A 19289-nucleotide genomic window follows, 5' to 3' on the forward strand; every position below is an offset into this window, starting at 1 on the left:
AATATCACAGAGTGAGTATGAAGCAAATTTCAAGTGTAAGTTAAAGTGATCAGTGATGCATTGGTAGAGTTTTGTTTTATAAATTTTATTTCTCTGGAATAGTTAATTTTCTCATATTATTATTTTAGTGGATTGAAACTGGAAGTTGAAAGACTTGTTTTCTTTTCTTTTTTCTTATGCTCTCAGGTCCAGCTCTTCTATGAACTAACTGATACCATGAATAAGGTCTGGAATAAGATTCAGAAGAGAGGCAATCTCAACCTATCTTCAACCTCTCCAGAGACCATGGCAGGGCCTGTTCCTGCTTCTCCAGTTAGAAGCAGTATAGGCACAGCTCCTCCAGATACCAGCACATGCAGCCCATCTGCTGACATTGGGACTACTACTGAGGTAAGTGTTTTTGAAAATCCTGTTACAAAATGAAGGTTAATATATAACACAGATTTCCAGATCATGGTTTAAAATGAAGATAACCTCACTACTGTGAAAACTGATAGATTCTGAAGGTTCAAGAGGAGCTGTGGCAGCAGTGACTGTCTGTTCCTTTTAGCTACAAGAATTTCTGTTTTTAATCACTTTTAGCAGCTTATGGGGTAGTTCAGGATAATGCAGGTTCTGTGAAATGGTGAAAACTGGGACACGGTAAAGGTATGTTTCCTCGGAAGTATGGAAATGTAGAAACTGAGTGAAAAAGAGACTCATGCTTCCCCTTTCCCTACCTCTGTTCCTCTACACCTTTTTTGAACCAGGTGACTATTATTATCTAGTCACCTGGTTTAGATTAGTGGTTTTCAACCCTATCAGACCCAATGCCCTCTCCTCTTCCTCCCAATTATAAAAGCTTTTCTTTTTATTTTTAACGTCCTAACCTAGCATGCCAGTACCTCTTTTGTATAAGAAATATTTTATAATGCCTCCTTTACTATCCTGAAATGAAAATAAAAATATAACCAGAAATGAAAATGAAAAATAATGTAACTTACATGTACATATAATTTCAAAAATATATAATGTCTTAAATAAAAGGAAAGTAATTTAAGATACAGTATTATGTACTTCAATATATAAATGCCTGGGCATGACTACATTAGAAGACATAACGGAATAGTCACATGCAATTACTGTGAATATGATGGCTGCAAATAGACTTGTACAGGTCTGTATTTAGTACCACAAGTGGTATTGCTGTTGGTGACATGATTTTCTAAACTAGTGACAAACTCTTGGTAAAGTTTCAAACACAACATAGTTCAATCTTTGATTATAGTAGTTGAATTTTGGAACTTCTAGTGTATATTGAAATCATGCAAAAATGAAGAAAAAAGTGTTTAGATTTGAAACATTTTATAAACAGGATTTTTATCTATGTGAATATATATGAGACAGTCTTCATTTTTCAGGACTGCCCTATTCTACACAGGATCTCTTGAACCCCTAACTCCTAACCTTTAAATCCCAATAATGATACACAAACATTGAGTCAACAAAAAATACCCCCATTCATTTCCAAAACATTGCTTAGAGGACAGAACTTTCCCTAACGAGAGCAACTGTTCTATAGTAGATGGAGGTAGAAGTTAACGTTTTTTTGTTTCTGCATAAAGACGCCATTTCCTCTGGGAATAAAGCTATTGGCAAAATACAGAATGGGATAAGAATCAAGTAAACGGGATGTTAATGTCTTTCATCTTACAAATCAGTAAAAGCAAACAAACTCAGTTAAAAGGGCAAATTTCAGCTGCTATAAAGCATTTAACACTTTAGAGTACATCTATTTAACCCCCTGTACAAGCAACTTTTCTATCTTGCCCATTCCAAATCTTAAGAATCACAGTAACCTAGGTGATAAGATTATTCTTTCTCTTTTTTCTTTTTTCTTCCCAAATGAGGAAGCGATAGGAAGTCTAGAAATGAGCCTGTATCAAGTTAATGGGACGTATTGTTTCTAGAGTAAAAGCAGTGAATTCTTTCTTGAAGAGTTCCAATATTATTAGCATACAAAATCTTTTAGAATTCCTGCAGTAAAAAAAGCTATTTAACTTTATTGAATACAGCAGTTTCCACACTTACTTAACCAAAAGTTCATCTTTCTCAGTCTGCCTATTAACACTTTACAAAATATATTTTGTGAAATCCTTTGGTAGAGTAATCAAAGTTTAAGGTAATCAGTTGCTAGACAAAGATAATACAAGTGAAAATGATAAATACAGTTAAATCTTAGAGACATTTTAGTGGCTGAAAAGAGAATGTTCCATTAAACAGTTGTTTTCTAAGTACCGTATTTACAGGAATGTCTAGAAGAACATGACATCCATTTTGGAGTGCTCACTCAACTCTTTTGGAAATGTGTTTTTTTGAAAGAAACATTTAAAAGACATTTCAAGTCCAGGAAAGACAGGGCTCACATGAAATGGTGACAGCTTTTGGTCATACATCTAGAGACTGCCGTTCATACAAGGTATAGTGTGAATCATACACTCTAGCATTGTACAGTGTACAAACAACACAAAAGGACATGATGGCCCTGATGTGAAATGTAATAAAAATAAAATAAAATAAAATAAAAACGTGCCCTACGTTTATAGAGGAAGGATTAATAAATTCATTCTAAGAGGTCTGTGGCTATTTTGTGGAGAAAATAATATTTGAGATGATGGATATTTAAAAATGAGTAAGACATGAATAACAATTTTGTTTTACTAGATGTATAATAATACATACTAGGAGAATAGTATCTTCATCAGCCAAAGTGAAGAAGTTAAGAAAGGGGAAAATTTTGCTAAATTGCTTAAAAAAATTAATTCTGATTTTAATAATACCCTTATATGACTGAAATTCATTTCAAATTAGAAAGTTGAGGATTTTTTCTGATTGGGTTATAAAGACAAGTAATGAAAATGCTCATAGTAGATTTGTTTGTTTTGTACTATCTATAGATTTAATCTGATCTGTATCAGATTTGAAAGATCTGAAAATGACAAAATTTTCAAAATGTACCCTCTTCTCTTATTTATATAGTGTGGTCAAGAAAAGAGGTGATTACTACTAGTCCAATATCAATTTGAAATCCACTTAGGAAGATTATTTGCTGAGAAGTACCTTAAAACAATTTAGCTAATTTGTTTTTCATAAAGGGCAGGAAGATTTTTATGAAGATGGTTATTCACTATTGAAGCTACTGAATGAAAACAATGACTATGTTTTCTTATGTCATCATTTACTGGCTAATTTTGAAAGAGGTAAATTTAAACCCAGATGCACACATAGTTAATCTTAATCTACCTGTAAATATTTTTTGAGAGCAAGAATAGAAATTAAACATGAAATATTCGATAGACAAACACCTCCTTATAGGTTGCAAGGTAAAGTTAGATCAGTGCCTTAAAATTGATCATCATATCATAACCATCTGGGTGACAGAGTGAGACTGTGTCCTGTCTCAAAAAAAAAAAGAGAGATAATGCTTGTAAAATACTTAGTTTAGTGAGTACTCCAAAAGGGAAAGCTAGTGTAAATCTCCTTCATAAAATTTTTGCATTAGGCCTTGAGTACAGGCAAATTTCTATATACACAGGGTACGATTTAAACATTTTCAATTTAGTGAGTCTTCATTTTATGTTCCCAGCTCTTGTAAAGTCAGGAACAACACTAGGATTTACAAACAACAGAGCAGGCAAGTTGACAGTCAGTGATATGCTTCATGTAACTTGTTAACAGATTTTTGAAACCCTACTAGGGTTAACTAATTATGTCATTTCAATTCAACTTTTAATTTTCTCCTTAGCTCTAGGCAGAAGATTCTGCCACACTAATCAAATGCTTGCTGTACCATAGTAGCCCTATGCTGTTGTTATATCATTTTGTTACAACAAGAGAGGAAGGAGCTATAATTATAAAATTATTTCAGTGTAACAATGTTATTTAAATTCATTAACACCTTATTAATAAGGCAATAAAAATATTAAGAACATATTTATGAAAGATGAATTATAACTCAGAGCTTGCTAACGAGTGCGCTGAAACACCATGAGATGTGTCACAGCTATGCTGAGACATGGATTACCTTGGCCTTTAGAGTCTTTGGATGGGACTAGCGTGAATGAAGCTTTCAATGCTGTGGAGATTTTTCTGCTTACCACAGATACAAATAACATTTCCTACATATGCAATGATATGAAAAAGGTTGGGAAGTACTACTATAACTATCCACAACACATATATTCTATATTTAAATCTGTATACAGATAGTTATGTTGTTGACATGATAGTGTGGCTAATAGAAAATATTCTTATAATCAACAGATTATCAGGACAATGATTATTACTAGGAGGAGAGAAGGACTTCTAGAGCTTTCCAGGAATGCTATGTTCAAAGAAGCATAAAGGCTTTTGAATAGATTAAAACAAACAAGAAAGTATTTATATAGTCTCCCCTTCATATTGTTCATTCTTTTATTTCTTAACATTTTAAAATAATTGGTTTATAGTCCTTTTAGATTTTCTTAACTCCATTTATTGGAGATGCTAAGTTTTTGTTATATCTGCTGACTCTCCCTTTTTCTGGTTCATTTTCTCATGTGGTTTGTAATATCTTATTGTGAACTCATCTTCACAGTTTAATTTTTCTGTGTGATTCCTATGAGCCCTCTGTTGCAGAATTGTCCCTACAGAGCATTTTGACTACTTTTGCCAGGGTGCTAGAGATTTCAGGGAACCTTGGGCAGTTTTTAGGTTTCTTTATCAACAAGGGTTTGTCTTATCATATAAGTAGTATGCACGATGTCCCACACAAGCAAATAATAGCATTTAGTTTCTCATGTTTGTTTTGTTTTGTTTTGTTTGTTTGTTTTTGTTTTTGTTTTTGTTTTTTTTTGAGATGGAGTTTCACTGTAGTTGTCCAGGCTGGAGTGCAGTGGCAGGATCTCGGCTCAGTGCAACCTCTGCCTTCCAGTTTCAAGCGATTCTCCTGCCTCAGCCTCCTGAGTAGCTGGGATTACAGGCGCCTGCCACCACTCCTGGCTGATTTTTGTACTTTTACTAGAGATGGGGTTTCACCATGTTGGCCAGGCTGGTCTGGAACTCCTGACCTCAGGTGTTCTGCCTCCCAAAGTGCTGGGATTACAGGCGTGAGCCATCCTGCCCAGCCATGAATGACTTTATCATGCCGCCACTTTCACCTCTTCTCTGTCCTAGGAATCTGAAAAACATCCATGGCATTTCTTAGCCTGCTGAAGCCTAGTGTCTAGTGTATCTTTTGCTTAAAAAGCAGCTCTGTTTGCCTCCAGGCTTTATGCAAAGAACTCCCCAGTTCAGACTCTACACTATGTCTGCAGTCCCTGAATGAGTGTTAAAACACCATTGCTCAACCCCTCGACCCTTGTCTGAGTTTGATACTTCTACATACTCCCAAGGACTGTTTCCACTTGTTACCCTGACTTTGTGTTTCCTCTTCGTTTCTGACACCATAGTATTTGTCTTTATTTCAAGTTTTGCTATCGTATTAGAAAAAGATGGTAGTCTGAAATTGGACAGTTTAAGAGAATTTAGTAAAAGGACAAAGATGTTAACTGGGAAGGGAAATCTCAGTTAACAGGAGATGATTGAGTATGCTGGAGCAGTTGTTGACACCAGTAGGCTTAAAGGGCAGGAGAGAGAGTTTATCAGAACAGGGAATAAATACCCAGACTTCATTCTCCACTTCCTCTGTCTCCTGCCACTGTTTCTCATTGACCGAAACCAAGAAAAAAAAAAAAAAACAGAGGACCAGGAAATCCATTCATATTGTTCACATAGATTAACTTCCCAAGCACAGAGGGTAGTGAAGGGTAGAGAGTAGATCTAGAGGGCCAAAGAAAAGATATGTAGCACTTTTCGGTATTAAATTCACCTGGCATTTTATCCAGAATATCTGTGCTGTGGTAGTACAAATGGTAAATGTTCATTTCAGCTTAGTCTCCATATTGCTAGTATTAAAATTTCTTACTAAGAACTAGTCTTTTTAATCTCACTCTCCTTGTACAAATTAACTTCTCAATCCTATCAATTAACTTCTTTGGTGATTTTTTTAAATTGTGGTAAAAAAATATACATGGTAAAATTTACCATTTTAACCATTTTAAAATGTACAATTTAGTGGCATTAGGCACACTCACAGTGTGTAGCATAACCACTATCTATTTCTAGAACTTTTTCATCATCCCAGACAGAATCTCTATCCCCATCAAACAACTCTATCTTCTCCTCTCCCTCCATCCATGGTAACCTCTATTCTACTTTCTGTCTCTATCGATTTGCCTATTCTAGTTACTTCATATAAGAAGAATCATATGGTATTTGTCCTTTTGTGTCTGGCTTATTCTACTTTGTGTAATATGTTTAAGGCTCATTCCTTTCTTTGTGTGTATCAGAATTCCACGCCTTTTTATGGCTGAGTAATATTTCATTGTATGTATATAACACATTTAATTTATCTGTTTCTTTGTTGCTGGACATCTGGGTTATTTCTACCCTTTTGTCTGTTGTGGATAATGCTGCTTTGAACATTGGTGCACAAGGGTTGATGAATTTTTAATGAAATAGTTTTGCCTTGAAGTAATTGTATGCATGTTATATGACTTGCACCTGAAAAACCATTTTAAAACTCATGTAGTACTAGAAATAGTATTTAATTTTTTAACTGTTGAATATGTTGATAACTGATGTATTTGGTTTAAAATGTAGAGGGAGGGGAAAGAAAGTAAATCGAAGTATTTTTAAAGATACTTTATTCGGTGCTGATTTTCTGATTTAGAAGAGCACATTTCTGTCATCTTAATATCATTTGCTTAGTACTATCCTGAATGGTCCAGAATTATAGTAGCACTTAATATTATCCCTTACTGTGTTCAAGCATATTTCAAAATTTTGGCAGAAAATATGGGTCCCAAAGGGGAAAAAAGGGAAAATTCGAGTAGTCTGTTTAGTTTCTATAGTAACCCTTCAAACAAAAAAAGAATGTTAGTAATTGCTTTTCTCTAAGGTGTATGTTTTTTTTTTCCTCCTGGGGAAAACTAGCTAAACTGTCTGCTACTTTCCTACTCTTTGTTGTTATGAAGTCTCTCTTTTCTCCTTTTCTCAGTCTTAACAATTGGCTTCCTCTGACTTTGGTGTAATAGTTTTGTGGAACTCGATAAGTGAGCAAAGATCTTTGTCTTAATTCTGTCAACTTACAGTTGTATTTTTTGAAAAAGATTGTCAGACGGATCCTTTAGACCAGCATTTTTATTTTATATACTAGAAAATTGAAACCCAGAGAATTAAAATTTGTGTTACTATGTAGGGACTGGGCTGACTGATATTAGCTTGATTCTAAGTTAGTGGAACCTCTGGAAGAGACTTTGTAAATTTGTTTAAGTTCTTTGTAGATTCTGGATATAAGCCCTTTGTCAGATGGGTAGATTGCAGAAATTTTCTCCCATTCTGTAGGTTGCCTATTCACTCTGATGAGAGTTTCTTTTGCTGTGTGGAAGATCTTTAGTTTAATTAGATCCCATTTGTCTATTTTGGCTTTTGTTGCCATTGCTTTTGGTGTTTTAGTCATGAAGTCTTTGCCCATTCCTATGTCCTCAATGGTATTGCCTAGGTTTTCCTCTAGGATTTTTATGGTTTTAGGTCTTACATTTAAGTCTTTAATCCATCTTGAGTTACTTTCTGTATAAGGTTTAAGGAAGGGATCCAGTTTCAGCTTTCTACATATGGCTAGCCAGTTTTCCGAGCACTGTTTATTAAATAGGGAGTCCTTTCCCCGTTGCTTGTTTTTGTCAGGTTTGTCAAAGATCAGATTGTTGTAGATGTGTGGTGTTATTTCTGAGGCCTCTGTGCTGTTCCATTGGTCTGTATCTCTGTTTTGGTACCAGTACCATGCTGTTTTGGTTACTGTAGCCTTGTAGTATAGTTTGAAGTCAGGTAGCGTGATGCCATCTCCTTTGTTTTTTGTTTTTTGTTTTTTGTTTTTTCTGCTTAGGATTGTCTTGGCAATGTGGGCTCTTTTTTGGTTCCATATGAACTTTAAAGTAGTTTTTTCCAATGCTGTGAAGAAAGTCATTGGTAGCTTGATGGGGATGGCATTGAACCTACAAATTACCTTGGGCAGTATGGCCATTTTCACAATATTGATTCTTCCTATCCATGAATATAGAACACTTTTCCATTTGTTTGTGTCCTCTTTTATTTTGTTGAGCAGTGTTTTTTAGTTCTCATTGAAGAGGTCCTTCCCATCCCTTGTAAGTTGTATTCCTAGGTATTTTCTTCTCTTTGAAGCAATTGTGAATGGGAGTTCACTCATGATTTGGCTCTCTGTTTGTCTGTTATTGGTGGATAAGAATGCTTGTGATTTTTGCACGTTGATTTTGTATCCTGAGACTTTGCCAAAGTTGCTTATCAGCATAAGGAGATTTTGGGCTGAGACAATGGGGTTTTCTAAATATACAATCATGTCATCTGCAAACAGGGACAATTTGACTTCCTCTTTTCCTGCTTGAATACCCTTTATTTCTTTCTCCTGCCTGATTGCCCTGGTCAGAACTTCCAACACTATATTGATTAGGAGTGGTGAGAGAGGGCATCCTTGTCTTGTGCCAGTTTTCAAAGGGAATGCTTCCAGTTTTTGCCTATTCAATATGATATTGGCTGTGGGTTTGTCATAAATAGCTCTTATTTTGAGATAGCTTCCATCAATACCTAGTTTATTGAGAGTTTTTAGCATGAAGAGCTGTTGAATTTTGTTGAAGGCCTTTTCTGCATCTTTTGAGATATTCAGGTGGTTTTTGTCGTTGGTTCTGTTTATGTGACGGAGTATGTTTATTGATTTGCATATGTTGAACCAGCCTTGCATCCCAGGGATGAAGCCAAAGTGATTGTGGTGGATAAGCTTTTTGGTGTGCTGCTGGATTCGGTTTGCCAGTATTTTATTGATGATTTTCGCATTGATGTTCATCAGGGATATTGGTCTAAAATTCTCTTTCTTTGTTGTGTCTCTGCCAGGCTTTGGTATGAGGATGATGCTGGCCTTATAAAATGAGTTAGGGAGCATTCCCTCTTTTTCTATTGATTGGAATAGTTTCAGAAGGAATGGAACCAGCTCCTCTTTGTACCTCTGGTAGAATTCGGCTGTGTATCCATCTGGTCCTGGACTTTTTTTGGTTGCTAAGCTATTAATTATTGCCTCAATTTCAGAGCCTGTTATTGGTCTATTCAGAGATTCGACTTCTTCCTGGTTTAGTCTTGGGAGGGTGTATATGTCCAAGAACTTATCCATTCCTTCTAGATTTTCTAATTTATTTGCATAGAGGTGTTTATAGTATTCTCTGATGGTAGCTTGTATTTCTCTGGGATCAGTGGTGAGATCCCCTTTATTGTTTTTTACTGTGTCTATTTGATTCTTCTCTCTTTTCTTCTTTATTAGTCTTGCTAGTGGTCTATCTACTTTGTTGATCTTTTCAAAAAAACAGCTCTTGGATTCACTGATTTTTTGAAGGGTTTTTTGTGTCTCTATCTCCTTCAGTTCTGCTCTTTGATCTTAGTTATTTCTTGTCTTCTGCTACATTTTGAATTTGTTTGCTGTTGCTTCTCTAGTTCTTTTCATTTTGATTTTAGGGTGTCGATTTTAGATCTTTCCTGCTTTCTCTTGTGGGCATTTAGTGCTATAAATTTCCCTCTACACACGGCTTTAAATGTGTCCTAGAGATTCTGGTACTTTGTGTTTTCGTTCTTACTGGTTTCAAAGAACGTCTTTATTTCTGCCTTCATTTCGTTATTTACCTAGTAGTCATTCACGAGCAGGTTGTTCAGTTTCCATGTAGTTGTGTGGTTTTGAGCTGAGACATCCGCTGTTAGTCTGATGAGCTTCCCTTTGTGGGTAACCTGATCTTTCTGTCTGGCTGCCCTTAATATTTTTTCCTTCATTTCAACCTTGGTGAATCTGACAATTATGTGTCTTGGGGTTTTTCTTCTCGAGGAGTATCTTTGTGGTGTTCTCTCTATTTCCTGGATTTGAATGTTGGCCTGCTTTGCTAGATTGGGGAAGTTCTCCTGGATAATATCCTGAAGAGTATTTTCTAACTTGGTTCCATTTTCCCCGTACCTTTCAGGTTCACCAATCAAACATAGATTTGGTCTTTTCACATAGTCCTATATTTCTTGGAGGCTTTGTTCCTTTCTTTTCACTCTTTTTTCTCTTATCTTGTCTTCTCACTTTATTTCATTAATTTGATCTTCAATCACTGATATCCTTTCTTCCACTTGATTGAAACGACTATTGAAGCTTGTGCATGCATCACGTAGTTCTCGTGCTGTGGTTTTCAGCTCCATCAGGTCATTTAAGGTCTTGTCTACACTGTTTATTCTAGTTAGCCATTCATCTAACCTTTTTTCAAGGTTTTTAGCTTCCTTGCGATGGGTTCGAACATGCTCCTTTTGCTCGGAGAAGTTTGTTATTACCGACCTTCTGAAGCCTACTTCTGTCAATTCGTCAAAGTCATTCTCCATCCAGTTTTGTTCCATTGCTGGCGAGGACCTGCAATTCTTGGAGGAGAAGAGGTGCTCTGGTTTTTGGAATTTTCAGCTTTTCTGCTCTGGTTTCTCCCCTCTTTGTGGTTCTATCTACCTTTGTTCTTTGATGTTGGTGACCTACAGATGGGGTTTTGGTGTGGATGTCCTTCTTGTTGATGTTGATGCTATTCCTTTCTGTTTGTTAGTTTTCCTTCTAACAGTCAGGCTCCTCAGCTGCAGGTCTGTTGGAATTTACAGGAGTTCTACTCCAGACCCTGTTTGCCTGAGTATCAACTGCAAATATTGCAGAACAGCAAATATTGCTGCCTGATTCTTCCTCTGGAAGCTTCATCCCAGAGGGGCATCCGCCTGTATGAGGTGTCTGTCGGCCCCTACTGGGAGGTGTCTCTTGGTCAGGCTACACGGGCATCAGGGACCCACTTGAAGAGGCAGTCTGTCCGTTCTCAGAGCTTGAATGACATGCTGAGAGAACCACCACTCTCTTTAGAGCTGTCAGACAGGGACGTTTAAGCCTGCAGAAGTTGTCTGCTGCCTTTTGTTCAGTATGCCCTGCCCACAGAGGTGGAGTCTAGAGAGGCAGTAGGCCTAGCTGAGTTGCGGTGGGCTCTGCCCAGTTCGAGCTTCCCTGTCACTTTGTTTACTTACTGAAGCCTCAGCAATGGTGGACACCCCTCTCCCCGCCAGGCTCCTGCCTCGCAGGTTGATCTCAGACTGCTGCGCTAGCAGTGAGCAAGGCTCCCTGGGAGTGGGACCCATGGAGCCAGGCACAGGGTGGAATCCCCTCGTCTGCTGGTTGCTAAGACTGTGGGAGAAGTGCAGTATTTGGGCGAGAGTGTACCATTCCTCCAGGTACAGTCTGTCATGGCTTCCTTTGGCAGGAAAGGGAAATCCCCCGACCCCTTGCGCTTACCAGGTGAGGAGACACTCCAGCATGCTTTGGCTCACCCTCCATGGGCTGCACCGACTCTCCAACCAGTCCCAATGAGAAGAATCAGGTACCTCAATTGGAAATGCAGAAATCACCCATCTTCTGCGTCGATCTCACTGGGAGCTGTAGGCTAGAGCTGTTCCTATTCTGTCATCTTGGAAGCGACTTCGAAATTATTATATACATAATTTATCTCCTTTATTCTCTTAATGTGGCTAATTATATCGATTGATTTTCACATGTTCAACTGACCATGCATTTCTAGAAAAATCCCAGTTTGGTTGTGATAGATATTGCTAGATTGAGGTTGCTAATTGTTTAGGATTTTGGTATCTATAGTCATGAGTGATACTGACCATTTTTACCATTTTAAGTATATAATTCTGTTGAATTCTATATTTTTTTCTTATAATAGCCTTGTCATCTTTTGGTATTAGATTAGAAGTTTATACTATCTTTGTAAATGAGTTAGCAAGTGTTCCCTCTTGTCCTACTCTCTAGAAAACTGTTTTCATTTGAAATTTCTCCTAATCACTATATATTTCCATGTTAAAAAAGTAATCTTAATTGAAAAGGTACTTGGCTATAACACATATCTGATCTAAATTTGAAAGTCTTAGTTTAGATGTCATTTAGAAAATTATTTGAAGAGAGAGAGAATGGGTTGGGCGTGGTGACTCACACCTGTCGTCTGAGCACTTTGGGAGGCCGAGGCAGGCAGATCAGCTGAGATCAGGAGTTCGAGATCATCCTGGCCAACATGGCAAAACCCCTTCTGTACTCCAAATACAAAACAGCTGGGTGTGGTGGCGTGTGCCTGTAATCCCGATTCGGGAGGCTGCAACAGGAGAATCGCTTGAACCTGGGAGGTGGAGGTTGCAGTGAGCTGAGATCATGCCACTGTACTCCAGCCTGGGTGACAGAGCAAGACTCTATCTAAAAAAAAAAAAAAAAGAAAAGAAAAAGAAAGAAAGAGAATGAAATGGTAAGGACCATATGGACAAAGGACCCTAATTTAATAGTTTTAAAGAGAACACAGAGAAGCATCTTGATCCTTTTTCCATCTCCAACACTGATGTAGCTTTGTTCCTAGAAATTAAACTTCATACTATATATTGATAAAATAATACTTAATGATAAGATAAATATTTCTATCCCATTCCAGTGGCCCAATTTATGTCAAGTAAAACTAATGAACATATAGATGCTAAACACATGTAATGTGTTTTTGTTACTGTACAATCATGATTTTATATTACTATAAGTTTTTTGGCTTAATTTTTTTGTTGTGGTACAATATACACCACATAAAATGTACTGTTTTTACCATTTTATGTATACAATTCTGTGGTATTAAGTACATTCACATTGTTGTACAACCTTCACAACAGTCTCCAGTATTTTTTCATCTTCCCCAACTGAAATTCTGTATCCATTAAAAAATAACTCACCATCTTAATATTAAATCTTCCAGTGTATGAACACTGGATGTCTTTCCATTTATTTGTGTCATCTTAATTTTTTTTAAAGATATTTCATAGTTTTCATTATGTCTTTTACTTCCTCAGTTATGTTTATTGTTAACCATTTTATTATTTTAGATGCTATTTTTAAAGGGAATTATTCTGTTAATTTCTTTATTGTTTGCTTTTAATGCATAGAAACACAACTGATTTGTGTATGTTGGTGTTGTATCCCACAACTTTGTGGAATTCATTGATTAGTTCTAAAAGTTTTCTTGGAATCTTTAGTTTTATACATATATGATCATGTCATGCGCTAAAAGACATGATTTTACTTTTTCCTTTCCAATTTGGTTGCCTTTTATTTCATTTTGTCTCCTAATTTCTCTGGTGAGGACTTTAGTAGTTTTTGAATAAATTTTCCAATTTATTTTGAAAATATTAGACAATATTTTGAAGTTTACCATAATTATCTCTTTTTATAATTTTCTTCTCAAGGAAAACCTCTAACATTCTTTTGACTGTAAGTAAATTCTGTACAGATAGCCAAAGACATATTGACAAACTGGCCCTTTATTGCTTTTACTTTTTCCATGTTAGTTGTACTTTTTATACTGTTTTTTTTTTCTATCTTAAATATTTGTTAAGTCAAACACTATAGATTACAAATAAAATGATTCAGACTGGGAGACTTCCACTGACGCAGAAGTAAAGATGTCAAATAGTGATTATATTGTTTCAGTGCCATACTGGATGTGAAATATAAACTTTCCATCACCATTCATCACTCATTATCTTTATTAAAGGATAACCCCAATTTATCTTAAGTATGCTTCAAAGTAGGTTCTAAACATACTCTTCTTCATAATATAGATGTTGAATAATTTTGGAATACTAACTCACATTATGATTAATTTAAATCACATTTATTGTGGTACATGGCATAGACATGCATATGTTCATTAAGTCACTACACATATTTTTATGTAAATATGTAAAACTATATATACAATATGAGTTTGTATTTTCAGTTTGTTTTTTGTCCTTAATCATTTTAAACATAATTATTTTCTTTTATTTTCTATCAGATCTGGTATCTGAACTTCTTTAGAGTTGAATCTGACCACTTGTTGTTTTCTTAAATCTTGTTCATGTTAGATTGTTTTCTTTGGCACTGTGTAATTTAGTGTTGGGTGATTCTCATCAATGGAACTTCTTCTATGAAGCCCTTACATGGTGGTTGAGGGCCTGTCCTCCGACAAAGACATTTTATGTGTTTGCTTCTCTAAGGGACTTCAGCAGCTGCATCTAGCCTGGGACCCCTATACTGTTAATCTTACAGCTAGAAGTTTTTTGAAACATTTAGGCAGTATGAAATCAAGTCCTTAAACCTACTTGCACTTTAGAGTTGTTTTTAAAAATTTTATGGGGTAACTTTGTTGCCCTACTTAGGCTGAGATAGATATTGCTTTTTTATTGGGTTTATTCTGTTGTTTTTTGAATTTCTTAAATTTTATTCTTAGCTTATTAATATTCCGTATTTTCTTTAAAACCTAAGTTATTAAGACATAGTCCTTTATCATTTGAGGAATTTATAATATTAGTGATGGGGCATGGATGTGCATATAAACATAATTCCAAAGTGGGCTGGGAAATTTAGCCCATAGTTGGATTACTGTTACTCACAGACAACTTTGTATTATAGAAGGGAGAGCAAAATTTGGGAATACAGCCACCTGTTTCTGCCACACTCACTGTTGCATTGGTTTTAAAGATAAATAAAACTTTATATTTTATGAAGAACATACTGCACTGTACTTCAGCTAGGTGAAGTTGTCAAATTTTTGTTGAGGTCAGTGGTCTAGAAAGTGGAACATTATATGATTATACTCATTAAAATTTTTATGCTATTTTGCTTATAGGACAGTACAACAATAAAAACTGCCATTAAAAGCACTAACATTAGGCTGGGCATGTTGGCTCACGCCTGTAATCCCAGCACCTTGGGAGGTCGAGGCGGGTAGATTACGAGGTCAGGAGATCGAGACCATCCTGGCTAACACAGTGAAACCCCGTTTCTACTAAAAATATAAAAACTTAGCCAGGAGTGGTGGCAGGCACCTGTAGTCCCAGCTACTTCGGAGGCTGAGGCAGGAGAATGGCGTGAACCCGGGAGGCGGAGCTTGCAGTGAGCCAATATCTCGCCACTGCACTCCACCCTGGGCGACAGAGCGAGACTCCATCTCAGGAAAAAAAAAAGCACTAACATTTTGATGATTCCTCTTCATGGCAAGTAAACAAAGAAAACACATACATACGTACACAAGTACACACACATCCTTCCCTTACAGTATACTTTCATAACCTGTATGTCTTTGGGAAACTGTTATAACAACATAAAATCATATTTTGGATCTCTGGGTTTTCAGTAGTTTCAATAAATGTGATTTTAAAGGATTATATTTTGTTGACAAAATTAAATTCCTCTGAGTTGTGATTTTAGGCAAATTATTTAGTGTTTTTTTCATTTTAACTTTTTCTGTGTACATAAAATGTTTTTGGTAATGTCTTCCTTAATCACAGCAGTAGTATAGGAAGTAATTTCAAAGCTGTAGAATAATCTAAAATGCTGAGTGAATACTAGAATATTTATTTACAAATAATTTATTTGTAATATATATAAATATATATATTTATGTAATATAAAAATATATTTATTTATTTAATATATAAATATATGTATTTATGTATACATATATGTATGTATTTATATATACATAAAAATACATATATACATAAAATAATATGTATATATTTTATATTTAAATATAAAAATATATTTATGTAATATAAAAAATTATTACAAATATTTACTCTACCTAAAGTAAAAATTGATATATTAACTACTCAATGTTTGGAAGCTTAGGGTCATGGCAAAGTGTGACAAGCATTGTTTATTGATTCAAGAATTAAAATTGCTTTATTATCAGTGTTGTTAAAAAAATTAAGCATGAAGTGGTTCCTTTTTTAATGTCCAGTAACTGTTGAACATACATTGATAATTGAAAAGTGAATATTGGACTGAGAGGTTGTTTGGCATCAACTTCAGAGTTGTTGACAGAGTTTGCTGTAGTAGCAAAACTCTTGTCAGTTTTTCAGTTATTCAAGTGCAATTAACCTATGCAGTAATCTACCTCAAATTATTATGCAAACAACCGTTTAGATAGTATATTTAGTTTGAATTTACTCAATTGCTATTTTTAAAATTTCTTGTAATTGTTTTAAAACTCCTGAAAATACTTATGTCATTTCATATTTTTCTTTAAATGGTTTTGTTCTTAACATTTAGAGAGAAACTTTTATTCAGAATGTAGAAATCATAACATTTAAACTATCATCTTATTTGAATATCTATGAAAAAAATAAAGATATCAAAACAGGTTAGAAAAATGAAGGTTATTATTTAGCCATCACATACCATTCAACACAATATTTTGTGTATAAAGCCTTTCCTATTTCAAACTATTCATATAAGAATGTCTTTAAATTATTGGCTACTTGATTTTTAAAAACTCAGATAGTTTTATCATGTAAATATAAGCTAATAATCTGAGGTTACCTTACATTTCTTGTGTTACTTGTATTATGTATCTGGGGAACACTTTGAAATTGCAGGTTTGATTTTTTTTAAATTACAATTTCAAAAACAATCATTAAAATTTTAAAACATTTTACTATTAAAACATTGTTTTTCTTGCTTAGTTGGGTCAAAACTATTGAATATAGAGAACTTACTGTAAATGAATCTAGTTTAAGAAAACACATTCTAGGGAAAGCATTAGGAGATATACCTAATGTAAATGATGAGTTAATGGGTGCAGCACACCAACATGGCACATGTATACATATGTAACAAACCTGCATGTTGTGCACAAGTACCCTAGAACTTAAAGTATAATAATAAAAAAAAACAATAAAAAAGAAAATAAGCTCATGAAAATAAAAAAAAGAAAACACAGTCTAACAATTGTTTGTATTAAATGGAAATATTTGTTTATATGATCCTTAGATGATTTATACTTTAAACTATGACTAATTCTTTTCATGCTGACATGTTGATGGGGAGCACTGTACTTTTGTGCACATATAGCTGCAGCTTCCTGTGTTTCAGTCTGAGTCATGGTAAAGTGGGAAATATGAGTTTGAAGCTTAAGTACTGAGCTTAAAACACTTAATCATTTTTTCCCACTCTTGCATTGAAATAGTGGGAGCAAAGGTAGTTGAGACCACAGCAGGCCACTTGTTACTGTTGACTTAAGTACAAACAGTGGTCGAAGTGTTTAGCCCTTTGGGAAGTTTTGTAATTGAACAAGAATGCAGGAGTTATTTTGATAAGATAGAGTAGCAATGGGGCCAAAACTATGATCATCCTTAAGCTCTGAAGCAGGCCAAGGATGAAGGCATATAAAGTGTTTGCTCTTCCAAATAAACAAAGATAAATTCACCTAGGAAAATAAACTTAGCATTTGGTCAATTTGCAACAAAATGGTAAAAGAATGGAACTGTTTATTTTAGAACTTGGCCTAAGGATGTATGGGAAAATAGTTCAGCATCTCCATTTCTGGCCTGATTTTCACAACAGATTTGGAAACAGAGCAGAAAATTAATGCACAAACATGTTTAACAATACCAAACAAAATGCTGTAAATCCAGAATGAAAACTGAAACTGCATGAGGAAGTACAGCAGAGCTTTTACTGAGGAGTGCTTACTAAATTTGCAGCCACAGTTTTCTTAGCATTCTTACCAAGTATACCAAGTAGTGTTAAAAATTGAAGTCTTAGTGATTCGAGATGCTATTTTCTCTCAGTTCTCCATCCTTGGAATATGATATTCTTCTGTCTGTTGGAGGGAGGATTTAATTTAAGCATACTGCTACTCTATAAACCTATACATAAAGAAAGGCTATATATATTGCCTTTTATTTAATAAGTATCCTTATCTGGAATTAGTTTGTGCTTTTTATTAGATGTTGTGTTGCATTAGACAGCTAACCAAAAACCTGATTTTTTTATAGCTTCTCAAGTTGTAGGAATTTCTATTGTAGCAGATTTAGAACTACTTATTTTGTAAAAGCATTTATATGAAGACCCCACAAACAGTGAGCTATTTGCTTTGCTTGGTGTATTTGGGACAAAGAGTAACTATACTGTCTTCAGGTTTAACTCTGTAATTTTCTCTAATAGTAAATCCCAGAACGCTGTTACTTTGCTATGCTTGGTGCCTAAGCGTTCTTGCAGTAAACACTTGCCTGTCATTCTATGAAAATCTTCCCCATTGGGCCTCCTTCTGAGGTTGCAGGGAAATTGAATTTTCTTCTGACTGAAAGATGTTATAAAACAATGAGGTTAAAATAAAAGCCTCATGTAGGAGCTGAATATACCTGTGTTTAGATGGCATGTCTGTGGTAATGAGAGCTGGGACTTTGGTTTGTTTTGTACAGGATTTTAATTATCATTCCTGCTTTTAAGTGTTTAGAGATTAGTGGCTTCTGCTCTGACAACCTGTCTATAGAAAATGGAATACTGACCGTATTATATTGTCTTTGTTTAAATTTTAAGGGGTATTTTGTTCTGACAGTTAACTACTGGTTATGACTCGTTAGCACAGGAAATTAATATTTTTGTTTGAGACATTCAAAGCAATAAACTATTGGAGGTTGAGGATATACGGCAAAACAAAACGTGTCTGAAGTTAGAAAGATGAGAAAATGAGAATTATATAAGAATGTGAGTGAACAATTTCTTAAGCATTAGTTCAACTTGATAATGATAACTACAATTTATGAACTATTTTCTATGTGTATATTCTTCATTCACATTCATATTGCTATTTAATCTTAACTGTACGAGATAAATATCACTATAATAACCATTTTACAGAGGAGTGTACAGACTCTGAAAAGTTAAACTACTTGCCACAAATCACATGACTGGCATCTGACTTCCTTAACCCAGTACACCATACTGCCTGCCAGACTAAGCTTAACTAAGTATCTGTAACTGATATGTAAATATATATACATCTTTTAAACAAATAAGAATGTTATATTGTGTTTGATCAGTTTTCAGAGTATATGGGTTTAAGCTCGCAAGTTTTGTTTGCAAGGTTTAAACGGACAGCAAAGTTTGGGATTTTAGGAACCCAATACTTCATAGCTAATCCTAAAAGAACTCAGCATATCAATGATTGCAGCATCTCTTCTGCATTTGAGACTGAAGCTGTTCAACTTTAAATAAAAGGGTTTATTTTATTCTGGCCTGCTAAAAGCTGCTGAAAAGACCAAAAACA

General features: G+C 35.0%; 1 protein-coding gene across 31 annotated transcripts in view; it reads left to right on the plus strand.

Annotated features, from left to right (window-relative positions):
• VPS13B (vacuolar protein sorting 13 homolog B) overlaps positions 1-19289 on the plus strand; it is an 869944-nt gene that overhangs the window by 469083 nt on the left and 381572 nt on the right. For all 31 annotated transcript variants that reach the window (XM_031013639.3, XM_055348088.2, XM_031013638.3 and 28 more), the window contains exon 25: positions 187-390. In XM_031013639.3, coding sequence (XP_030869499.3) covers positions 187-390 — 204 coding nt within the window. The remainder of the gene's footprint in view (positions 1-186; positions 391-19289) is intronic.

This window comes from Gorilla gorilla, chromosome 7, assembly GCF_029281585.2.
Source record: "Gorilla gorilla gorilla isolate KB3781 chromosome 7, NHGRI_mGorGor1-v2.1_pri, whole genome shotgun sequence".
NCBI classification, from domain to species: Eukaryota; Metazoa; Chordata; class Mammalia; order Primates; family Hominidae; genus Gorilla; species Gorilla gorilla.